The sequence below is a fragment of the Lutzomyia longipalpis genome, chromosome 2, assembly GCF_024334085.1.
Source record: "Lutzomyia longipalpis isolate SR_M1_2022 chromosome 2, ASM2433408v1".
Classification (NCBI taxonomy): domain Eukaryota; kingdom Metazoa; phylum Arthropoda; class Insecta; order Diptera; family Psychodidae; genus Lutzomyia; species Lutzomyia longipalpis.
In genome coordinates this window covers 31,351,251-31,378,489 of record NC_074708.1, presented here as the reverse complement: position 1 = coordinate 31,378,489, position 27,239 = coordinate 31,351,251, and the positions used below count along the sequence as shown (strand labels likewise).

General features: G+C 35.1%; 2 protein-coding genes across 2 annotated transcripts in view; one reads left to right on the top strand and one right to left on the bottom strand.

The window, feature by feature from the left end:
• Nucleotides 1–27,239, bottom strand: part of LOC129790280 (RUS family member 1) — a 213,192-nt gene that overhangs the window by 50,145 nt on the left and 135,808 nt on the right. The gene's annotated exons all lie outside the window — the stretch shown is intronic.
• LOC129790089 (uncharacterized) overlaps nucleotides 1–27,239 on the top strand; it is a 177,851-nt gene that overhangs the window by 30,494 nt on the left and 120,118 nt on the right. The window contains exon 2 of the mRNA XM_055827303.1: nucleotides 10,357–10,412. Coding sequence (XP_055683278.1) covers nucleotides 10,357–10,412 — 56 coding nt within the window. The remainder of the gene's footprint in view (nucleotides 1–10,356; nucleotides 10,413–27,239) is intronic.

Sequence of the window (27,239 nt, the reverse complement as noted above, 5' to 3'; positions counted from 1 at the left end):
AGGTTACCACAATTTAAGCAAAACTCAGTGATGCGTGGGAAATTGACTTTGGTGTGCAACCTTTTCCGTTTGTCAGAAGTCACCAGGGAGCGATAAGATTATAAATTCTACTCAATGCTAATTGCTTATTGGGGTGAGCTATTGTCTTTTGGTACTATATCATTGTACGGTTGTGAGGGACGTTTGCCGGGAATATTCACTATATAAATAGAAGAAAGAGATGCTATCTCAGGTGTCTCTCCTGTGTAGGAGTTCAATGCTGTCGTGATGGAGGATGGAATGGTGAGAGAAAGAGAAATATGAATGTCTTATCCTTGTTGTATAATACAAAGGGACAATCACGATTTGTTTTCTCTTGTGAGTTTGTTGTGAAAAGGAAGAGAAATAAACATGGGATCTTTTCATACCAAGTGGCATCCCAATGCATTTGACCCCATCACAAGTCAAGTTTCATCGTTCTGCAAAATCAACTTATGGATCCCTTTTTTGTAGTTTTTTCTATGTTTTTTTTTCGAGGATTATCATTCTCAACCGGAGAGACGTTAATAGAACAATTAACAAGCAATACACGTGATTAATTACTTAAGTGATTTTATATTATTTATTGGATAATTAATCACCCATTGACTAATTGATTTACTACTTCGTGTGTTAACCTCTTAGCTTGTTTCAACCTCTTCATGACGACGCTGAAGCATCTTATACGGATAAATCTCACACTAATCTCTCACTTCTCACCGTGTCTGCATATTGCCGTGTGTGTCTCTGTAATTGATGTTGAGCCGCACAGTGTGATTACTCCGTGCACTGTGTGACATCATTGACTCTGCGGTGGAGAAGACCGCTATTATATATATTGGGGGGACTTACAGGGAGGAGAATTCCGTATACGCAACTGCATGGTGTGAATGAAAATCAGTTACCGTTGTCTCTTATTTTTAATGATTTCCCGCGAAATTGTGATTTTCGTTGATTAAATTAATCAATGAAGAAGATATTCGTTTAATTGGTTAAATCGTTACAGGTTTTATACGTCATAAGAATCTTTAATAATCTGCAAATGATATAAGTTTGATAATCACGATAACGCGATGTGTTGTAGTTCTCTATTAACAGGCAGTAATAGGGGGCTTCCGGGGTTCAACAACATGAGGGCGATTTTATGAGTAGATCAGTCTTTCTATTTCAGTCTTCTTCGTAGTCTGAGGTAGATCCACTAAATATTTAATTTCATTCAACCTTCGACAGTTAACCTTCATTTTTGCAACATTGTAGATCTTTTCGTGACTTAAAAAAGTATTTTGATGTCTTCTCACTTGATAGCACCACTATATCACAGATGAAGATGTTCCTGAATGACATGTGTCACAATATAAAACAAACATCACTCTTCTATATATGCCATACCACCAAATGGGGTTCCCTAACTGTATCCTCATGCTGCATTTCTCCGCACTTGAGTGATCTTTATACCTGATGGGGATTGCGCGTCGTGCCTTATAGGAGCGATGTTGTTGTATAAAATTCCTTCAGATCGGGAGTCACGTTTTGTAATAGAATTATGATTTTGGTGCTGATGCCGCATTTCAACGCAACCGACTGCCGTCGTGTGATTCCCTGACATGGATGCTGCGAATCGGGTTTATTGTTAGCTAAATAAGAAAGGTGAAGACACGCGAGATGTGGCTGGATCAACCTGTTTTCCTTCCTTTTTATCCTATATCAATTCCCGGAGAGAAATTATCTTAAATAAAATGAAAATTCAATTTTGATTGTGAGCCATAGATAAAGGCAACACACAGCAGAAATGATGTTGATTCCACATTTTATCCCCCTGTGGCAAATGGCACCTCGCACTATAGAATATTCATGTTCCCATCATGACTTTGGCGGTAGTTTACCATGTTCATGGGCTTCTTGTGTTATGTTACTGATGATGAGCCTTCTTGGTGGGTGTGATTAGTCAGGATTTCATTAAAGAATTCGTGGTGTTTGACTTTTTGTGTGGATTGTAAATCAATTTGCTACATTATACCTATCTTTTCTCTCTGGCATGTTTGCTTATTTTATTTGGTTGATCGACTGAGGGATATCAAGACCGCTGTGGATTATATATCTCTTCCTCATTCATTGCAAAAATAGACAAGATCTCCTGAAGGTCACTCGCGATGGTGGTTAGGTCATTGCCTTCATACAATCAGAGATACCTTATTGAGGTATATTTCTTGCAATATCGTTGTTGGACTTTTTTTCTCCTTAGGTATTGTATCACGTGTTTTTTATGACCATACAGCATAGGGAAAAAGATTCATTAATTTAACATTCCAACATTGGGAGGGAAATAGGTGGAAAGAATGTGATTTTTGACATGATCCAAAACATTTATATGAAAACAAATCGATTGAGATTTAACATGTTGAATTCCATTACCCCCGTGTGTTTTCTATCGTACTCAAATGATCTAACCAGAAGTTCCAAATTAATGCAGTTTTCTCCACAACAAGGTGAGAATGATACTTCGATGAAGCAGCAGGTGCGATATCTACTGGAATCCCAGTGTGTGGAGACTTTTATTCAATTTATTCCCACACACGGAGATTTCTTCACAAATGTATCCGGAAGTTTTCAAGAAGACAAACAAGTGTATGGGCAGCATCTTGAAATTCTTTTGCTCCTCTCATGGGTAGAAGCGTTATGAGGACATTGAAGATTGGTTTCCATATACCTACATTTATATATATAATTTTCTCTGATAGTTTTGTCTCTCTAATGCGTGTTTTACGATAGCACTAAAGTGTCAGTTGGGTTTTTTTTTTTCTTCTTTTCCATCATTTCCATTGAGCTTCATCCTAATACTACAAGACCTCCACACTAGTTTGTCCTATATTGAGTAATTAGTTTAGTTTGTCTTATGGGAAGAGAGAAAGGGAATCCCGACATGCTTTAAAATGCAATAAAATCAACCTACACTGCGTCTAATGTGTTGCTCTCAATTCTCTCGCTTCTTGTGTCTTGTGAACCTCGGTTTTTTTCCACCAACCACCAAGACTCTGGACAAGAGATTCCGAAGGAGATATGCATGCGATGAAGATACAATATTGAGTGATGTGTGAGAGGGAGTTGTGTTGGATGTTTTAAATTGAAATTGATATGACCATTTGGGTTTGAAAGGTTGGTGCATCTATGTTGTCAGGTGAGAAGTGATGAGTGGCGCTTGGTCACTATAGGAGAGCATATACGTGAATATGGATGGAAAAAAAACCAGCCCGTAATGTGATATTGATCTTGACATATGATCTTAAGCAATTACAAACCTCATTACTTAATCGAATGAAAACAAATGTGTTTACTTTTCTTGTTCTTGATCTACTTGATCTTCCCATTTTTTCTCTCCATCTACACCATGTTGTATACCTTAAGTCCAGCTTGTTCTTGTGCGTGGGTACATGATCTTTTCATTCCTGTGGAATGTATTACGGCGAACATAGTCATAGGGCGCTTTGTGACCCTTGCTTGACCCTCTAGACGTCTCACAAAGCTAATTCCTTATTGCAAAAACCACTTTCTTCCCATACACACAACCTCCTCGGACACTGCAGAATACCTACCTACCTATCTGAAAGATAAAAGAAAATGCAAGAAGCAAAAGTGAAATTCTCATAATTGCCTCAATGAATTTATTTATGAGTTAGAATGAGTGTTACTAATAAATCTGAGCATAATAATTGCAATCAAGAAACTAAAAGGGCAATCAATTCTTTTTCCAAGATTGATTGTCTTGGATGAGATGGAGAGTGGTTAATATCAAATTGTATTTAAATGCGAATGCCGTTCTAATGGAAAGCTTATCTCAGGTGTGTGTTCCCGGTGTGTATTGGCAGCTGAGAATGAGAGTGAGTGAGGTACAATTAGAATAAGCAAAACACCAAAGTCTCATTAAATTCACTTTATATTATCCCATTGGGATGATATAAATATATACCACGGCACACTGGTTAAGGCAATATGTGGCAGGCAATATTGCATATGAATGTGTTTGTGTTCAGTGCAACAATTATGAAACGATAAAAGAATAATTGTTACGATGGTAATGGCTTTAAGATGCTAAAGATGTGATTCTTATTCATGAAGCGGACTGGTGCACTGTATAGTGCAAGTTTGAAAAGGGAATTTCATGTGAGCTACATATTTTCATGTTCACGGTGGTGGTATTCACTTGAAAATAATCTTCCATTGGCATATTGAGTTGTGAGGATGACGCGCACGGGATCAACCTGGTTGTGGGCAAAGGGGGGTGAGAATTGCTAGGGGTGTGGTGGTGCCGGGTACGAGGGAACTTTGAGGAGCGGCTTGGGGTATAAAAAGAAAGGTAGTAGCGCAGTAATTTCCCTGTGTGGTTGTTTCATTGCAAATTTTATTGCTCATAACGAATGGTGGAGACCTCTAAAACTGTCTTGAGGTTTATTCGCAAAAGACCCACAACAAGTACGATGGGAATAATAAATTCAATAAATATTAATGACGTATCCGGTCGTGGAATAACCCTATGCTCTCATCTCCTCTTCCTTTTGGCCATTTGGCTCGTTGTCATACCATTGGCAGGGATTGAAATTATGACAGATCAAATTGCAATATAAACTAAACACGCACTGATCAATTTTATTATTTTTTATTATTTTATTCTCCTTCCTATATTATCCAATCGTTTAACTTTGTGATAGCACATCGAAGTGTCTTCTCCGTGTCTTTTGAGATCTCTTACCCTGTCATCCTGTCTATTTTTCAACTGCAACTCTTTCGTCTAAGAGTGTTGGGAAAAAGTGTGAGAGACATTGTGGTGAGTTGAGGATCACATTATGTATGTATATAGTCATGGATGGTGTAATCATGCTGGGTTGAGATCATGAAAAAGACCACAAGAGAGTCCCATTGAGGTGAAGTCATCGTCAGGCAGGAATGAAAAGGTGATGATGTGTACACAAGGTTGGGTTGATTGACGGAAGGAATGATGTTTCACCCCAACATCCTTTCTATCTTCTCCATTTTGCGACATAGTCCATCGTGGGTATAGGCCATTAAATTCTCCCGAAGAAGTTCACCCAACTGACATCTTAATACGTTTATAATCGATCTTTAGCACTCATGTGTGCACCCCATTTTTCTTCACACTCTGCAGCCACAATTCGAAAACGATTTATTTGTTCCTGTGATCACTATCTACGCCGGCCAATCATTATGTATTTTATGTATGACTTTTATTGTCTCACACTTGACTGGGTGAGTGAGAATAATGAGTTAATGTGTATAGGGAGGATGGCTTTTGGTGTTGGATGAATACAAAATGCCGCAATCTGTGAAACAATGTGTGTACAGTGCGACCAAGGTTTGTTGAGAATTAATCAAGATTACAAAATTTGTAATTATATACAAAAGAATTAGATGAGATCTCTTCCTTGAATACTAGACCTTCGATGGGATATCTGCATACAATTGTTGTCTTGTTTTTATTGATTTTCAAAGCATTACGTGAGGGAGTCATATTCTTTAATAAATTCTCAGGAACTTATTGAAATTTTCACAGGTTGATTGCAAACTTGTAGAGAAAAGTCAATTTTTAAGAAATATTCTTGAAAGTATTCTTAAGAAGTCTCCTTGTCGTTTTCTTATTATTTTTTGATCCTCTACAAGATTAACCGAGTTCCGATTTTTCCCTCAAATTAGGAATTTTCCATGCAACAGTGACTTAAATCCTTTGCCGAGACAAACCCTGATTTATTTTATTTCATTCAATTTTAATAAGGAATATTCAATTTTTTATTCTTAGAATATTTCATTTTGATCAAGATGTTCAATAGAACAAATTAATGCTTAAAGAGGAAAAGTTTTTGTCTTGAAAATTACATTTTCCCTCAAAACGCATCGACTGACTGAAAGACCATAAAAAATATTCAGTCTAAACTTGATTTAATTAAACTTGACTTAACAACCCCATACCATCTTGTACTGCAATTCAAGAGCAAGAAATTAAAAAAAAAAAGAAACGTTGAAGACCCACCAAAGAGACACAACAATAAAAGAATAAAGCTAAAAAAGTTGATTTTGGTGTTTCTCCTTCTCACATTTGACTGAATAATTAAATTCTCAAGTTGTCCCAAGTGCACATGCCTGCAAAGAAGTCTCTCCGTTGGGGCCGTGTGGCTAAAAGAACTTGAGGAGAGATAATCAGTAATCATTGGACGGCTCTGCATCGCTAATTTCAATTAAGCTCCCGCTTAAATCATGAAAATTGATTACACTTGAACACTTTAATACAATGCGCACCATTCGAATACGTATGGAGATGATTAAATATGGCATTTTAAAATCTCACTGCATCTCCTCATAAGACGCAGCAATTGCAGTTATTGTTGTATATGAGGGAGATGGATTGAGGCAGATGCGAAGTTACCATGGCGCTTCTTTGGTGCGTATGTACAAGACGAAGATGGTCGGGGGAAAGATCAACATTGGACTAGATAGAATTGTGTGTATATTTCACATTATATGGGAAGAACGTGATGGTACGTACGAAAAATGATCATCAGAATACCTCAAGAAGGGGGATTTACGATAAAAAGTGATCACCGCTGAGGGAATTCAATTCATTCTTGTGCCGCTTGCTGCCCCTTTGCGTTGGAAATATTCTTTCTGTTTTTTTATATATATTGCGAGGATGGTATCTATACCACAAATCTCCTGGGATGCTATCCACCACTAAATTATCTTCAAGTCAGGTGGCATCAGTTCAATATCAGGTGGCAATAGATGCCGCATACAAACGACCTCTATTACCCTAGGTCTCGCTCTCTCTGCTTATTTTCTCCACACATTGAATTCCTTTGATTTTTTTTCTTAAAGAAATAATCTCTCTCTCTCACCTAAGGATATTAATTTGATGGGTGGGAACCCAATAAAAGATCATGGTGAGAGAAATATGATAATCTTGTGCAATAAAATTTCATTGTAACCTCGCGTGAATGGTTAATTTTAATCAATTTAGTATGATGGTGTGGTGTTCTATCTCTTTGAAAAAAAAAAATGAAGCAGGATATTATTAGTTAAAATGTCTGGGGTTTTGTTGTGATCGTGATCGTAATTTACGATGCTACAGCTCAGAGAACAATCATCATCTAAGTAGATAGAATTTGATTTAATAACAAACCATGTGGTCGTGCTTTTTCTTCTAACGTTATTTACTACTGGATTGGATAGGATGAGGGTATTTTTAAATAGGATTTTCTTTGAGAAAAAATGTTCTTTCAAAAATTCTAAATTCTCCTTAATATAAATTGAAATAAATGTCTGATCAAACGTTAGAATTTTTGCTAAAAGCTCAACGTTAACGTTGTTATTTCAAAGTCTCCAAAAAAAACTTTGAAAAATTGAAACCAAAAATATTTAGACATCACACGAAGTCTGCATTTTCCTTTTCATTTTCACTTTCAGTCTAAAATTTAACAAAAGACCCTCTAGGTAGTACGTCTGCGTTGTAGATAGAGTGTAAATTGGGATAATTTTCACACCTGTGAGACCTCAAATACTATATAATTTTCAATTTATCCAAATTATACCTGAAGGAATGTAAATTTCTAGTGCAGTAAACTTTTATTAGATCTTATGGTGGAAGACATGGGATCGTGATACAATCTCCACCATATATAAAGTGATTGGGAATCAAGCACACAGGTGAATATTGATCTATCAGGTGTCTAGGAGCGAGGTTATTTCCCCACATGATGATGCATTTCCTTCTCACCTAATATCTCATCTTAAACCACAATTGAGGGTCTCTATATTGCTTATGGTTGTATTATGGCTTCATGGAAAAATATTCTTTTAATTTGATGAGCGAACGAATTGAGTGTAAATTTCATTAGTCATTTAGCCATGGTTGATTAGAACTTTAACCTTTCGGGGTGCATTTAAGTGAATTTTTTTCTCTCTCTCTCTCCTCAAGTTGAATATCCCATAAAACACACTAATAGTTTTATAGCAGTGCGTGAGGTTTTTTTTGACTCTCTGTACCACCAATCATTTTCATCTTAGAGCGGCGCAAAGATCAAACAGCAAGAATGAAATTTTGACAGTAAATATTTCTCTCAGCTCGGCCACATTTTCCTCAACGAGCATTTATGACAAAATATGGGGAAACTGTGAAAGTAAATAGACAATTTACTAATGCAGTCTCAATGTTTTACTTTTTCTGTGTACACATCATACATAATATTTTATTATCCATTGCCACATAGATCTCTCTCTCTCTCCTGGAGGTGAGAAACTGGGTAACATACCCCAGCATATTTTCATTGTTGACATGATGCGGGATCTCACATCATAATATTTACGATATATAACATATTTTATTTAATTACCGAACGGGTTTTGCAAAATTATTCAGTTATTTTGTTCTAATTTATGTTGTAACTCATAATTGATTTTGCGGAAAGATTATCCTGTTTTAGCAATAATTAAGTTGATTAAATTTATTGTATACAGTTGCGGTTAAAATAGAAATTTTAACTAGAAAATCTTTGTTAGTGGAATATTTCCAGGGGCGTAGTCGTAGATCGATTTCAGAGATTACTGAACAATATTAACGGCTTTTGTGTTAGAATTGTCAGTTTTTAAAAATTTATTTGCTGAATTTTAAAGTTTTTTTTATTGTTTGACTTGTTTTCGAACGATTGACATCTCCTTATTTAAATTGTGACATAACTATTTGACATTTCTTTTCTAACGGTTGACGTTTCTTTTCTAATTTTTAGCAATTGTCAAAAAATATTGTTTAAAATTATTTAATTAAAAATTAAATTAATTCAGTTAATTATTGTTAAAAATACCTAATTGTTTTTTTTTTTAAATTGTAATTCTTGAAGATGTTTTCTTAACTTTTGACTTTTGTTTTTACAATGTTTGACGTTTCAATTCGAAGGTGTGACAATTCTAATCTAACGTTTGACATTACTTTTTACCTTCAAAGTTGTACAACGCCTTTCAGGAAAATTTTCATGTTTAATTGAGCTTTAAAATAATATATTTCTGTCAATTTTCCATGAAAAACTCGATTAGCTTGAAAGTTTAGAGTATTGAAAAATCCCAATACCTTCACTGATAACGTCACCAGATGTTTCCTAGAAATGTTCTACAAAGAATTCCAGTCTCACAAATTCTTTTCCTTGAAAATGCAAAACTGGAAAACATGGAGGGTACAAAATCTGTACAAAAATAGGCTCATGAGTTCCAGGGATAGTTGGTTTTTATCTTCAATTCGATGAATTACATAAAATTCCACGATATACTATGTATGTATGTATACATTGTGGTGAGAGCTGTGGGTTCAATTGTTACACAAATATCGTAAATAAAAATGCATGTGGTGGTTTAAATTTAAATGTTGATAGAGTCATCATTTATGGGTTTTCTGCTGGTGTAATTTAAAATGAAAAATTTTTATTAGTTGTGGATTTAAGCATTCTCCAACCTGGGTGAGTGTCAAGAATTTACAATGGGGTAAGAGTCACCAGCCCACACGTTCACAGAATGGAATAATAAAGTGATATGCGCGAATTGTAAGGCAAGAAGAACGGTAGTTTAAACACACACCATGCGTTATTTATTATGAATTTGTAAGCCACTAATATATTTTCCGGTAGTGTGTCGGGTGTCATTTGTCGATGGTCGAGGGGGGGGTTTGGAGGCGGAAGGGAGGGCCAGGTATAGGTGAAAGAATGAGTCAGAGTTAATATCTCATGAGGTGCGCAAAGAAAACTTCTACTGGTTTGGGGCAGAAGAATATAGCGCTATATGGTGGAAAGATCGCGACGATGGCTAGAACAGGAATGAAAAATATATAGGTAGATTGTGCGAGTTGCGAAAAAGGTGTTTTCTTTGCGATCTCCTTTCCATGGGCGGTGTAATGTGGTTGTTTGTGTGAAAACATCAAATCACTTTCCGGTATTCCGTGTGCCATTCCACATTTGCCGTGAATGAGAGAAATTTCCCCGGGGATCGCAAGCAATGATCAAGCTAGAATGCTTGCCTGGGAGAAAGAACCTGCAAGAGAGATATTGACTAAATACTTTTGCAATTATTTTGCTAAACTAGTGGTGGCAGTGTGTGGTTGCAAAACAAACGGAATTCTATAAATTATAACTGTTTCCACCATAGAGTTCTATGTGCGATAAGGACGCTAATCGCGCAAGTTCATAAAATTACCTACATTCTATATATGACTTTTTTTCCTCATAAATAATAAATATTGTTCTAAAGGCTCTTAACTAATGTGTTGCTTCTTTTTTTCTCTCCCTCTCTTTACAGCAAAAATGAAAATATTTTTGCCGCTAGTCACGTGGATAGTGCTGTTCGCGAGTACGGTAAGTCACTAAACTATGTCTTATGAATTTATTCTACATAAGTAGCCTCTTTTTCTCACCCGACAATTTTCTTTCGGGTACACCGCAAATATGCTTTGAGCAAATTTCGCATCTCTGCAATTAATTCTCCCTCGTTCTTGCTCACGAATGGGAGGTTGAACATAAATTGCAGAATAAAGTTTGTATTGAAGAGTAAAAAATTAAGCACCAAGCTAAACTCGTGTCATAAATGGTGCTATATAGTAATTAATTACGATAGATTAAGGCGTTAGCGGTATTGTGCAAAATTAAGGAGAGAAATAATTTATGTTAAGTTGTTTTCTTATGATTTCTCGTCAATTTTTTTATTTTGCATTAAAGTAAAATTAGTTTTAGGTCAATAAAACTAGGTAGGTACTATTTAAGTAGGTTTATTATAACGTTTGACATTTCTTTACAAACGTTTAACGGTTTGCTTTCAAATATTTGATATTGTATAGGACGATATTCCTACAGAGGTTATAAACTACCCTTATATAGAGAGCTAACGGGTCCCGAACTGAATCATTTAAACCCTTTGACGTTTTTCTTCCGTATAACATTTATTTCACTGTTTGACGTTTCTTTTTTAACGTTCGATGTTTAGTCCATAATTTGACGATTCTTAACATTTATTTTTTAAATCTTGACGTTTACTTTTTAATGATTATGAGGTTTTTGATAACGAATGATTTTTTTTTAATGTTTTGCATCTCATTTATATTGTTTAACAAATCTTTTCAAACGTTTGACATTGCTCTTCTTACGTTATTCTTCCTTGCATTGATATTTTTATTCAAACTTTTGTCCTTTATTTCCTGTGTTTGACATTTCTTTTTCAATGTTTTTCCGACGCATTTAATGTTTATTATTAAATGTTCGAAAATCCTCTATTTAAATTTATTCCATTTTTTTTAGCCTGGAAATAATTTCTTCATAAAATGAACATTATACGGTGCGAGAAAGAGATAAAACACCCAAATTGGAGGTCTTTTTGCAATGCTCCTCAAATTGATTTTGAGACATTTCATGGGTACCTACTTAAGAAAAAAATTCAACATGTGAGATCTCAATTGTCTCTCAAACAATTCGGAAAGAGGAGTTTTTGTGCCATCAAGTCCGGCATTCAAGAAATGCTATTTCGTGCTATTGGATATGTTGCAAAATAACAAAAGTCTGATTCAATTGTGAGGAAGAAAAAGCAACGAAAAAAATCGCTTTCGCTTAAGTTTAGGAATTTCATCATTTTTTTTCGGTATGCGTCTACCGAGCTGTGTACAGAAAAAAAGAGTTGATCTGTAGAAATATATATAGTCTGCGTATTACCTTCTTTGGGTGCGATAAATTGGAATTGGACGTTGAAATAGGGAGGAGTTCTTGTGGTGAGAAGAAATATTTCATCAATTTTTTTCCATTTATTTTTTAACCAATTCCTTCACACGGATTTTGTACAACGTTGTGAGGTGCTAAGTGCTTCGGAATGAATTGGTGTAATTATTCGTGTAAATATTTGATTGGTGGCGTCAGGATCTGGGATAAATTATTCCTCGTATTGAGGGGGAGAAGATACATAGTTGTACGTACACTTAGGTGGGTTAGAATTGGTTCTATATATATTGTCTTATTCTTGGAAATTCTTTATCTAAAAGTCGATGGGAATAGAGGAAGATGAATCTCAACGCAGTACTTTTGCTTTCTCGAGTGTTTATTGTTGGTAAAGGTATGCGTTGTCTTATTTTCCATACCCCACCTCCGGTATAATGTACGAACAAGATGAAGAGATATTGACGAATACGGAGAAGTTGGTGTAAATTGCTGTAATGCTAGAATACTTGTTTACTATCTCTGCTCATTTAATTAAGTAATTTGGAGGAGTTAATAAATGGAGGCGGGATTTTTTTTGTCTCACACACCTCTTATTTTTTTCACCGCAAGAATAAGAAAAGTCAATAAATGAGAGTTTTTGGGTACGGAGTCAGGTTGAAGATGATATGTGGGTATCACCATACATCCTCAACCATCTTTTCGTGGGAGTTTTGTCTCCAAAAGAATTCTTTTCTGCGGGCTATTGTAAAAAAAATGCATTGCATTCTCGCGACTAGAATAAATATTGAAAGAGATTTTTTTCACTCCGTTGTGTTGCCACAAGAAAGGTTTAGCGCAATGTGGAGAATTTCTGAAAAGTCCAATGAACTTATGGATTGTGTGGTTTTTATCCAACACTTTCGGTTATTTTAAAGACATTCATGACTGAATTGTGCTGCTCATGGTGGTTTTTGGGAGACTATATCGTTTGAAGAAGAAGAAAAAAAAAGCCCCGGCCACCGAAGAGAGTGACGGGAAGTCGAGGAACACCAAAGTACCACTGTGGAATACACTTACGTAGCGTACAAACCAAAAAGTGAAATTCGGACTTAGAATATTAATGGGCCATAAATGAATAAGACGAGAGCAGAAAAAATATATGTGTTTCAAGTGAGACTGACGCTACCATGGGGGTATTACCAGAGAGCTTAGTGTTTGATTTTGATGGAGTTTCTTTTCTTTTTTCTAAGTTCTTTTTGCTTTTTGTTTCAATCGAGCATTAAACTATTAGGTAGGTACGTGAATCATCTAATGAAAATGTACTGAATAGAAATTATTCTACAGATGAAGAGATAAATTTTGGGGTTCACGAAAAGCATTAATGAAAAAGATAAGGACAATTTTAAATCATAATTCACTGAAAGAATTATAAATAGCTCTTAAACTATGCTATTTAGATAAGTCAAACTAGGTTTTAAAGATTTAATTATTTTGGACAAAAGTTAGAGATTCTTAGCCTTTGCGTTTTGACATAAAAGTTTAAAAATCATCTTTTCATTTTTTTTAAACTTCTACTGTCACTAAAGCCTAGATTCTTTTTAGCTTTGATTCTTTCTTTAAAAGCAGAGCTTCAATTTACATAAATTCTGCACAAGATTGTCCTAAGTTTTGCTAGCTAAATTTGATTAATTTGAATAGAACTTTTATTAATGCTTTTTCTCAAACATAGACAGTTCGTATATTAATCTGGATTGTTTTTTTTAGGTAAATCTATATTGTTTTTAAGAATTTACTTTAAAAAAATTCGATAATTTTAAGTTTACATACTGTAGATTAGAACAGCAGGACGATTTCTATCAGTTTATACTAAAATTTAAAAAATTGCGCCTTGAACGTTACAAAATAGAGTGAAAATTCACCCACATTCGCTATTTTCACCACTGGAATTCACCACTTCGACTGCGCGCCAAATTCAAATATTATTTTATTTCATAAGTTTTCCGAACACCTAAGAAGTGAAAAAACTCTTTATCTACCAAAAATTCTTGAATATTTTTCATTTTCTCCTTGTATTAGAACAGAATCTTCTACATATTTCTTTTTAATCCGAAGATTTAACCCAGTTTTTTTCAGTGCTCTATAGCGGTGTTTACCACAACTAGATCCCTTGAGATCTATATCAGACATAATATGTTATTATTTTCAAACATATCTCAATGCAAATAAGTTAAAAAAAAAGCTCTCTTACCGCAACATAAAAAAGATTCAAAACAAGAGTTTGATGTATTTCACAAACAATTTCTTTATTGTTGAGAAATATGCGGTGAAAGGTTCTGAAAATGAGATGAGATTATATTCTTATACTTATAAAGCACTATATTGTAGGTAATTAAAAATGGTTCAAATTGAATGATCGTATCGGTGGTTCGTCGCAAAAATTATATAACCATGACGACTTTTATCTATCTTCTCACGGCGCTAAACATGTTCTTGTTGTTGTTATATGTATTCCCCCCTTTGAGAGAGTGGAGACTTTATACAGTTAGTCTATGCCAGAGGCTAAGGAGAATCTCTCCACTTTATTACGACTCAATAAACGTACCTTTTCCACCGCAAGTGAATATAGCATTTGAAGAATGTGCACACGTGAGTAAGACGAGATCGGCAATGATCTGTTATTCAAATGTCTCCTCACCCATACGGCCAGGAAACAAGCTATGATGGAGGAATTCACTTACAGACATCTATTTAATGATTTTTCATCCGAGTCAAAATATGTGCGCGCGATTGGGGTGAGAAGAAGTCATGGAAGAAGTGAAAGAGGATGGAAGATCAAAAAGTAGGAGAGATATTTCTTGTTTCATCGCATAGCCAAACATAGTGTATGTATAGGTATACGTTGGATTGCGCAAAATAGAACCTCAATGGAATGGGTGCGATTGAAGAGGAATATATGCTTAATTAGAACGACAAAATGCATTTTGCAAGATTATTCCAAAGATACATTGCCCATATATATATATTCCTGGCATCGTCCACTTCTTATCTCATTTCCATTCAATCGCCGTTTCTGTTCTATAAAGTGGTGGCCATCGAATTGATTCTTATATGTCTCAATCGAATTCAACCACTTAGCGTATGGTAATGTATTTGTGCCTTATTACAGTAACTTTTACAGTTTCCTCCATGCATTTTTCGAAAAGAAAACACCAAACACCGCACACAGATCACTCGATTGAGGTAGATCGTGAAAGATCGCTGGCGGGATTTCGAAGGGGGCCATACATTTGAGATTTATAGCAAATTATTCATTAATTTTTTTCTCACCTCTCTTATCCCAATCTTTCTCTCATGGGAATTTGTCAAAAGAATTAAAATCTCTCTTGATTTACTGACCAACTAGCTAGTTGGAAACATATAGACACAGCTGCTCAGCATTTCCTGCTTTACGTGATTTTATTTTTCAACTGACCAATTTTCTCCTCTTTTCATTTGCATACAGCCATCAATATTTAATGGGATGTTTTCTCACCCCTTTTCAGGAACACAGGGTTAATGAAAGGACAAATTCTTTTTCTTTTTAAAATTATTATCAAAAAATGAATAAAGAAATTTCTATTCAACAGATGTTTTCAGATTTCTTTTTCAAATCTTTAAGACATTGAAAATAGATTAAGAAATGACTTGACTTACGTTTAACATTTCTTTTCTAACTTTTCCTACGAGAAGCTTTTCCTCTTCCTTTTTTCGCCAGATTTCATTTTAGACATCCATACAGCCATGAAAAGCTTTCACAAATCATTTAAGAAACTTTTTCTTTCAATTTTCTAATGCAATTTGTTAATCATTTTAACGGACATTGAAAGCAATGTTAAGCAAATTTAAGCTCACATAAGACATGTTGTTTTGCAAAATGTCATGAGGAAGACAATCTTGGTGGTGTCTCAATAAGAAGAAAAGATACACGATATATTTGTAAGGTAATTAACAATTAATTTATGTGCAATAGGATGAGCTTTTTGTTTATTTACTAAATACAATCGAATTGTATATATTTTGCATAGCATAAACTTGGACTTTTTCTTCCACAACAGCGCCATATTGTTTGTATTAGCTGAATAGTTAGGTAATTAAATATTCATTGCATTTACAAAATGTGAATAATGAATAAGGTGGTGAAGTAAGGTAGCAACGAAAGAGGAATTTTTGTGTGTAGGCTGTGGCGGGTTTTCTCTGATGGAAGCTCCGTGACTGACGATTTAAGTATACCAAATTGAAACTCTTTCGTAATGTATTTCTTTTCCTTCTCTTTTCGATTAAGGAATCAATATATATTGTATAAGAAGAGAACAACATTGTCGCCGACAAAACGTTTGTCATTTGAATAAAGAAAGTTTTTTTTATTTGTCGATGTGTGTTACTGAATGGAGGTGTTTCTTGTATATGTAATCATTTTCAATCGTATATATACTTTGAAAATTATTCGCTCTTTAATGTTTTAATGTTTGAGAAAATTCAAGAGAGCGGGGATTAGCGTTCTCTCCAACAAAGTTGGCGATAGAAAGAAATTTATTGTTAGGCACATGAAGCAATTTTTCTAAATCTTCTCGCCATATCTCTTGAGAACAATAGAGCTTGATCGCACAATTAACTCTCTGACTCCCTGACGATCCACCACGCGCGCTACTTCAAGAATATTCTTCGCAAGACATTGGATCTCGTATATGAGAAATACAAAAATATTTTTCGTGCCTTGGTTAAATCCACAATTGCGATTGACTGACGTGTTCTTGACGGTTCTATGTAATTATCTAATTTTATTTTATGCTTTTTTCCATCAACATCGTGTGCTCTTCGTAAGATATTCTCTCTTTTGCTTGTATTTGAGAACATTATCTTCTCCCTTTTCACTGCTATATGCGGAGATTCTAATCAAGCATTATAAGAACATGTGCTCCAAGAAATATCAGTACATATACACTGATATACATTACATATATGCGATGTATGCGATGTTCATTTATGCAAATGTTAAAATTCATAAAACAAAAAAATAGCAATGTCTAGAATATTTTTTTGCCATGTAGATTTTTTTCTTGTTACATTTAATATCTTTTCTTGTCCGTTACAACATTATTTACTGATTAATTTTTACTTATATGGCAAATGTGTGTAATTAAGCAATGTTGAATGTTACTGCGGCGGAGAAAAAGAGTAGGTAGTTCTGAGGATAGATTGAAATGTAGAGTAGAGCTAAAGGTTAGACAAGATAAATTTTTCTACAGGTTTATAGGTTTAAATTTACATGGTTTTAGTGATATTTTGTACTTGGACCAATATGACGAGTTCTAAGTAATTGAATTCAGAGAACAAACGGAAGTAAGCACAGATTTTCCCAAAAATACAAACTATGACGTAATCTTTGAATATTTTGTCTTTTCAAAATATATGAAACATAGCGTTAATGTTTCATCTGTGAATTTTAATAAAAAAAATATGTGAAACATTTTAACAATGTTTCAGCGACGTTTATGTTTATTTAAAACCCTCATCAGATAAACAAAATATTTACTTTTCAATATCGAGCCTATCGAGCACATCGAGCATTATTTAATTGAACTGATGAAAAGATAAAATATGACAAGGATGTAAGAAAAAACTTCTCTTGAATGTCCTTCAGAGCTTTTTTCCTTAAAAAAGTTAAATTATTCAAAATCACATAAACCCCTTCAAACTTGGCGGTAAATACAAACAATTTCAACAAAGAAAAATTGAAAATTCCCCTGTTTACAGCTTCTTGTATCTCATCAATCTTGGCCAAAATCTTTTTTTGCACACATTGTAGATTTTCCTGTTATTTTTATACCCTTCGGCGAGCAACTCATCCTCGTGGCATTGCATCAGCTCGCTATATATCTTATGTGAAGAGGAAGAAATGTCGATTATATATGTAATTAATTATTTTTGGGACTGATCACTTTAATTGCTTAATTAGTTTACGATGGGTGTTGTGAAATCTCACAGAGGGGGGAACTTTGAAGCTCTGGCGAATAAAATGCCCTCCTCAATATATTCCGACATCCTCAAATTAGTTCCATTTAATGATGAATTTTGGTTAATCAAACGTTTTTGGATATACATATGTAATCACAATTTCCATGGAAGGTGAGGCTGATCTTTTTTTGCTGCTGCCGCTATTCATGCGTGTGTTCAACTCAATGTGAGGCCACAGTCAAATGTGTAGCATTGATAGGTATTAATGTTTTGCAAATTATTAAAATTGAAAATTACGAAAAATTAGGAGATAAGTGGTGCTAAATATGTCGGTTTAAATGAAAAGAAATATGATAAACATGTTTTTTTATTCTTCCGCCATCATCTTTCTTCTCTCCTAATATTTAATTGCAGTTTAATTGAATTTACACCTCGTTAGACATTCACACACTATGCAGCCATCAAGCACTGTGGGGAGATCAGCCACCATAATTGCCACCATTGCCACTGACTATAAAATTATTTTTCCATTAAATTTCCACCGAAAGCTCTGGGTCGTTGGATTTTGATTATAGTTTGAAAATAGTAAAAAAAAAAACCCAGGAGAATTTCTTGCATAAATTTATCACTTTAAATTCATCCTTTCTCACAGAAGTTGCGGAGAAATGAAAAAAGATTAGTAATCAAAATATTTCTTTGATTATAAAAAAAAGGAAATTGAATGAAATTTATGGTGAGTCGTAAAGAAGTTGAGAGAATGATTTGATAGTATTTTACCACATGTGACATGAAGAAATTCTATTCCGCTGCTGCCTCTTTCATTAGATGAGCATAAATTTCTAGAGATTATTAGATTAGTGTTAAGGTTATTGCTGAGAAAATAAAATGTCTTAACTGACTTCTCATATGAGATCACGCGATAACTCGTTAAATTTTTGCAACAACTAAGCAAATTGGTCTCTGTACCATCATTTCATGTGATGTTTTTTATGTGTTAAATGCTTAAAGGGAGATTTGTCGCTATTCACTTGAGGCTATGATTGCAACGGGGGGTACTCATCAGGGACCACAGGTTGTCAAACAGATTTATGGATTACTCGTGAAAGTTTTGTTCTTTATGTTTAGACAAACTTATTGTTATACGCTGTAAGTAATAAAAGTTACTTGAAAACTTTTTTAAACATTCTGTTTTTTTTTTAGCCTCTTTAGTCATATTCTCATTTAGAATTTGCTCCAGGAATCTTTATGACTTTATTAGAAGAAGTTGTGGTATAATTAATTCGGAGTGTTCAGACTTGTTGCTGATTAAGTTGTTGTAAAAAAAAGATACAAATAGAGATAGAAAAGGGTTGATGCGTAACAAGAATGCGGTGTAGAACGACAAGAGGGTGCTTCTCGGAGTCTCTCATTAGATATAAACTTTTACGAGCCCCTCTTAATTATGTTCTGATGAATGTTTTCCTAAGAACTTTTGCGACATTTTTCTTTTTAAAATAATGAAACAAACATCTTCAAGGAAATCTCAAGAATTTCCCGTAAGTCAAAGCTCAATGACTTTAAGTTTCTCAAAGCAAAAGCCCCCATTTTCCCTTTGATCATCCCCTTTGGCACAATGTTGTAGGTAATATCGTGTAAGGAAATATTATTAGTTTATGTGTAAAAGAGTCAATATATGATGTATATTGTGATTGAAAGATCAAGAGGCAATAATTACAGTTGTGAGCATAAATCTGGTATTATTAAGTGTTTCGTGTGATGTTTTTTCTTCCTTCTTGGAGTGGTTTTATCGCGCGGAGTCTTGAATCCCGTTGTTGGTCATCACCTAAATACGACGTTGAAAATGCATTTTGGATGACTTTCCAAATGGGGCTTAAAAGATGACAGTTTATTTGTTGATTTATGCTGTTTTTTCATCAAGAAAGTCTTGTGGCTGTGAGAGCAAATGTGTGGTGCGCATTATGGAAGAAAAAAGCTCACTGTGGGACTTATGCTTATATACCTATATACGCGTACGTTTTCTCTGACATTCTTAATCAGCGTGGTGTGCCTTAAAATTAAGCAAAAGGAAATTTTTAATTGTATTTAGGTGTAAATCCGTTATTCCACATGGGGGATTTTTTTTTATAATGATGAACATGATGGATCTCTTTATTATAGCTGTGGTGCTCATGCATTTTTACCTTAAAGTATACCTACAGCCATAAAGTGAGAATGTGAATGAATTGAAGAAAATTATGGTTGGATCTGGGCACATGAGTTTTGAGAAAGTAAAATTCTACGTTGGAGATTTCACTTCAAGCGTAGAGAATTTGCGGATGAATTAAATAAAACAAATAATTTTATCTAATTTATGTACATTCGAATGATGAGGAATTTCCTTATTATGTATATTTTTTCACCATATGTTGCGAGAGACGCTAAAATGTGAGAATTCCGATGGGAATGCTTTCAGAATGTTTTGTTTTATGGGTGTGGATTGTGGGTATATTTGCAGGCATTTGGATGTGTAATCAATTGGCGAATATATTGCTGAAAAAATTTGAAAATTAAAGAATTTTTTTCTGTACGACGGTAATATTTGTCATTTTAGGAGTTGTTTGCATTGGATTCTGTTTTATGTTGAAAGATAAAAAGAACTGTATACAACAAAAAGACGTGATACAATATTGAACACTAACTCTTGTGTCAACCTGAGATTTCTTTCTCTTGAAAAAAAAAATCACACCAAACCCAATACTGCGCGGTGCTGCATTTTCTTCAATAGTAAGCAGTTTGTGGCATGTGGAATGGTCTTTGGAGCGCCATACAAACTCGACCGTTATAGAAGGCGATCAATGAACTTTTCTGGATGTATTACGTCGCTCTTGTTGTTTTTTGAAGCAAACATACCTACATATGGGAGATGTAAAGTAGAGGAAGGAGACTACAAAGGCGGGTGATCGCGCGCGAGCAATTTGAACAGACAAAGTAAACACTATATATACCATCTCCCATCAGACCAATAGACCTAAAGATAGGTGATCGATTGAAAGAATAAAAAGTCCAACAATTACTGTCATGGAGATCTTCCGCACCGTCTCGATCTATGCACACACACACTGCGCGATCATGGTCTTCCTCATCGGCAATTTTCTCCTGTCGTACTGAAACCTAAAATCAGGGCGATCAGAGGTAAAAGGGGAGTCTGTGTATATGTGGACTATAAAATGGAGATGGTGTGACTGATTTGTTTCGTGAAGAGAAGAAATTAGACGCAAATCCAATCTAATACACAGAATGGTGGAAGAATTAATGAGAATAGATCATCTCAGAGCATATAGCGCTCACAGTATCGTAGCTGTACAACTAATTTATTGGTTTGCAACGGCAATATATACACAATTTTTCGCAAAACAATGAGTTCACATGAAATATAGTGGAATACTTCTTCTCACCATACTGAATCCAACATACATATCGTATGTCTTACCCGCTGATATTGATCTCATAATCATAGATTAATAAATTTCGCAGTGATTTTGCGATTGCACTATTGGGATCACTTACCTCCCGGTATTGGGTGTGTTTTGAGAACACGGAATGTTGCTTAAATTACAGGTAGAGACGACATTTAAATGTACCTACTGCTTGGGTTAAATTTTTCAAAAGCCACGTGCAAGTGGATTTCTTATGGCTTCTGTGCTGAACAAAAATTATTACTTTTCATTAGTGCAAATGGTAGAAAAATCTCTAAATTAAATTAAATTAGCTTACAAATGTGAAGAATTCATAAAAAAGTTATAGACTTGTCTATTCAATGTTATTTTTTAACTCTCTCTTTTAAAAAAAAATTTTCAATTATTTCTGAAATTTTTCTTATTAAAGGAGTCTATTCATTTTCATTTTTGACATAAGCTTATTGAAAATTACACAAAGAAGAAGAAAATAAAAGTTACTGGGGCTAAGATAAGGAATTATCAAGGAAAAAAGGGAAAGATTTACCCATAAACGTATAAACCACGCCTCTATTGTAAATTCTTTTCCCCTATATTGCTTGAAGCATATGCACCAATGTTTCAAGCGATCATTTATTATTTCCGATATAAAGATATAACGTTCAAAGCTCTGACTTATATGTTTTATGTATTAAGTGGGAAAATGAAGTTATCACGCCTCTAATTATAATTTCGCTGTTAATGCATAGAACATATGCGTCAGTGCTTTGAACGATATGCAATTACAAAAAACAAACGAATGCATCAGTTATTTAAGTGATCACTTATTGTTTTCGATGTAAAAATACATCATACGGAGTACTGAAGCATATGCTCCTTATGCATTCAGTACAACTATTTTCGGACTTTCAATTCGATTTTAGTGAAAAATAATAAGACTGTATGACTTTTCTTGACAACATTTTGACCCTGTACAATATTTTATTTTACTTCCAGCAATGTTATGGTACGAACGAAAGTGAATAAACTCCTTTATTTTTCCTCCCAGATTTTTTTTTTAAATTCTTACTGATGATAATAAATATTTCCTGCACACTTCCTGTCAGTAATAAAAAAAAGTATAATTTACGACTTAACACTTCCACAATATTCTGAAATTAGCCATGAATTTCTTAAAAGTTTTACTTCAAATACTTTGCCTTGATGGTAAAATTTTGCTAAAATATGCACTTGTCTGCATAAATATTCATTTCTTCCTTATTGCCTTATCTAGAGCAAAACAATAAATTGGTTGCTTAGGGCAATGCAGAATGAGTCTAGTGGGGAGGAAGAGAACGGAATAGGAAAAAAAAAGAAAGGAAGAGAGATAGAATTTGCAAAAAGGAGAAAATAAGAATGAAAAATCCCAATTGCATCATTGAATTTTATGACATAATGCTGCTTAATGAAGTAGTGGAATCGAGTTATCCATCTCCCAAGGGGGTGACTATCCCATATAGCGAGGCAGAGGAGTGCTGCTCCACTATATGGGAAGCGAATGAAATGATTGCTCCGTGGTGCAGCAAGGGATTTGCTAATGCTCGGATAAGTCTGTACACGGATGTCAATGGGCGTAGACAGGTATGAGAAAATTTCTTCCTGGTCTGCGTTGTCGGGATGGTGAGCGGGGGGTGTTGTGCGATTGAAGCGATGGGATCCCGCACGTCATTAAATTATTGCAAAGAGCTAATATTATCATTAAATTGCATACTTCCATCTCCTTCGCGCACCTCTTGCATTGTATCATGTATGAAAATGAATGACGGGAATGAGGAATTCTCCTGGTTTCTATCTAATTATCAATTATGGGCAACCATTTTTGTTGTAGTGACCGCGTGTCGGGTCAATTGCTCTCTATGCTCCATCCTCCTGTTCCTCGCCGTGGGTGCCGCTAGTACATATATAGCAAAATGTGGTTGATGGAAAGAATTTATGGGTACCTTGTGGGATGAGACATAAAAGCCCCCCAATACCTTTCATATGTGTGGTGCTTTCCACCCAGGCCAAATCACCACAAATTACCATACAATTGTGTCAGGAGTTTCCGAAGTTCTCCAATGTGCAAGGCTAAAAGAAAATTTAAAGCTGTCTATGCATCGTGAGTCATTTTCCCGCATTATGTTGCTTTGATGAATCTGACACCGTGCCTCTGGGGATACCGGCGTCAATGAATGGGAGGATATGTCACAGATATGCATATTAGAGACGTGAAATTCCCCACTTGGAAGTCAAATTTGCAAAGCCACCATTATGCATTGAAAAGGGGGCGACCAAAAGAAGCAATTGTAAAATTTCTTATACAACGTCGCCTTGTCTGGGAAAGTAAAAAGAACATTTTTGTGGAAAATATGTACATATGTAGGTAACTAGAATCAGTAATGCAGTGAATTGGAACACCTTTTGATTGAATACTTTGGGTAATCTTCACAACTAAGTTCAGCTTAGCCGGTTTCCTAACACAGGGTATAGTTTTGTAAACCAGGTATTACTTTTTAATTCTTTTAATTTCTTTCAAGAACCAGTCTTTAGTTTTTAGAGTCTTTATGATTAAGCTTTTAGGTCTTGAAACCTTTACTTAAACTATGTTGGTTATTTTTTTTTCTTTTACAAATAAGAAATTATATACATACATAGAAAGCATAGAAAGAAAGAAGGTAATGAAAGGAAATATTATAAAGAAGAATTAAGAAAAAAAAATTAAATTCTACTTGTCAGTTGTATCAGTCCTGTATACTTGTAGAATAGTTTATTAAATGGGTAAAGAGGTTGATGGTACATGAGGTGATTTTTCTTTCGTCACAAATTTTCACGGCTTATCTTTGCACTTGTCGTCTAATCTCTCTCTCTGATGTTCGTACGTACTCTACTTTGATTTTGCATCCAAATTCCTAATATTCCCACATTCGGCCATCCTACACTAATCATCCGTCCTCGGATGATCCCATCACAGTCCAGTTACGTCGCCATGTCGTCATCTTTGTAGCTCAATCCGTCTTCCCATCATTTCGTCTTGATTTTGCTGTTGACCTCACGGTAGTCGAAATACAATACTCTTGGACCACTGCTATTCTCCGGCATCTCCTTCAAGACATCTTCCAAGACTTCCAGCTCAACAATCTCAATTCTTCTCCTGCTCGTCTCAACAACAAATTCCAATTTTTCATGATCACTCACAGCGTCCATGGCATCTTTGTCCTCGTTGATCTTTTCATCAAGTTGATCTTCGTTCATCTTTTCATCCTGATCCTCGTTAATCACATCCTCCTCTGATAACTTCACAGGGCTTGTAATCTCTTCTCCAGTCTTCTCAACACTTTCCTCCGATTCTTCTTGTTCAACTGTTTCATCAACAAATTCTTCAACTCCTTCGAGCACTTGATCATCGAACTCCTCTTTAATTTCCTCAAATTGCTCAACCTTTTCTTCACAATCATCATTTTCACCAACTTCTTCGAAGGCTTCATCATCATCATCAGATTCTCCATCTTCACAATTATTTTGAATCTCCATAACGATCTCATCTACTTTCTCACATACCTCATCATCTGATTCTTCTTCAACGTCATCGTCTTCATCCACAGAACCTTCGTCTTCATCCTCATAATCTTCATCTTCTTCGCTCTCGGTCTCATCATCCTCTTCGTCAGAATCATCATACTCTTCTTCATCGTCACTAGGCACTGCACAACTTTCCTCGCGTTTAAACTCCTCCACAAGTCCTTTCCTCAATGCTCTCCAGTTGGTGAGGCCTCTCGTGCAACTCAAAAACATCCTTGCCGTACTCTTCATTAACTTCCGGCAGTACACAAATCTTTGGATCTCGTCCCATCGCTGCTTCTTTGCCAAATTCTCAAACTTCTGCAGCCACTCACCAAAATTCTCATGGCGTTCACCCGTGAAGGTTCCCAATTTCTTCTCAATGTCACAAAATTCTCGCATCTCTCGTCTCAGCGTCTCAAAGGTCCTGAGCTAGTGAAATTCTTCCTTCAGCGTCTCGGCGTCTATCGTCTCAGCGTCTAATTCCTCCAGAAGAATCTCCGTCGTGCGCTCATTCACTCGTCACACATCACAACACCTCAATCTACCATTCAGAGCCTCTATCCCGGTTGAGCCCCCAAAATTGTAGAATAGTTTATTAAATGGGTAAAGAGGTTGATGGTACATGAGGTGATTTTTCTTTCGTCACAAATTTTCACGGCTTATCTTTGCACTTGTCGTCTAATCTCTCTCTCTGATGTTCGTACGTACTCTACTTTGATTTTGCATCCAAATTCTAATATTCCCACATACTTATATAGGAATTCAATCCTGTTTTCCTTTTAAGGGGTAACAATTTGAACTTTAAAGTGCAAATTGCAAATAGACGTGACAAGAGCTTAGGCAACATAGAACATACCTTTACAAATTCGTATCCAAAATGTCCAACCAGTCCAGTCAACTTTGCAATTAGCAAGTTGCAGATAGAGAGTACCAAAACAGCATACATAGCATAGGGGAAGAGCGACACGTCCTAAGAAGGGAAAATACTTCTTGGGTGCCTTCTATGCAATAATCTCTGGTACTTTAGTGATTGGATGCTACATTATCGCTTCTTCTCTTCTTTACCTACGTACGTTGACATGGTCAAAAAGTTCTTTTAACCACACCAGAGGACAGAATTTATATAGCAAACTAATGCTGTATTCTTGATTTTATGTTTTTTTTCTTAATGTTCAAACATGCAGAGTGTATATCAATAAATTGTGCAATTTTTATTCTATTCATATAACCCTTTTTAGTCGCCAATTCCTATATATGTGGTACATCCATGTTCACTTCTTCCTTTAGTGTCTGGTGTGTATTATTATAATGCCATAGTTGTCGCACTTGTATACAATTTTCGCAGAGGGAGATAGGCGCTAATTGGTTGGTGATAAATTGCATAAATTGTCTTCTTCTCTCAATACTTATTGTGTGTGTGTAATGTGCTATGCGAAGGGAGCTTCCAAGAGCGGATGATGAGAAATGGTAGAACGTAAAAGGACATAAGATGGGGGACAAAAGGAGGAAAATGTTCTTCTTATAATATAAAAATAGATTATACATGAGGGGTGTTGTTATAGTGGCTGTGGTGGATTCTCAGATCTCGCAGTATATCATTTAATTGTGAGTCAGTGCGCGGGAATGGAGTGTGATCACTGGAATTTCCTTTTCTGTGCTTCTCGGGAGGAGCCGCCCTTTTATAGTCACAATATGAACTCTTTTTCTCAAATAAACATCCAACCCATGAATACAATGGTAGAGTGAGAAAAATAAACTCAATCATTGCCATTGAACGCCCTTTTTTTCCTTTTAACAATGTTACCATGAGGTTAAAGAGTGACACACACACGGGGGAAGAATAATGCCCACAGTGGCGATGATAGTGCTAGAAATTACTTCCTTCACCAACTACTTAATCCACCAAACCATATGTTATATGTAGAATTTTTCCAAGTATTTTTTCCATAATTTTATTTATTTCTTTAATAATAAGTAAGAAATGCAAATTTTTGTTGAATATAATTCCATTTCAAACCTCCCAATGAGAAAAATCAACACAAGAAGGTACATGACAAAAGAGGAAGAAAAGAAAAAAAAACCACCCACTCATGAATATTTCCCTCGTACTTGAAAGTGAACATGTCAACAGAAGTTTGTAATTACGCTGAAAGATCTCCGCGCCGTTCGAGTGGTGGAGATTACCTTGAATGTCACACCGTGGAATGCCATTTGGGTCTAAAAGTTTAACAAAAAAAAATGTTGTCAAATATCTTTACTATTAACGCACACGCTCAAAATATATCCCTGTATCTCATTTTATAATTTAATTAAGAAATAATGGAGAGACACAATTCTCAAGCAACTGAAAAACTCACGAAGAATTCAATGTTCTTCAACCGTGCTATTTTAATTCAATTTCCCATTTCGGTTGTTTTTGTTGCCGCAGCAGCATTGGAGATGAATGTCATGTTGTTTGTATAACAGTGGTCATGGTATGTATTTTAAAGAAAAAAAC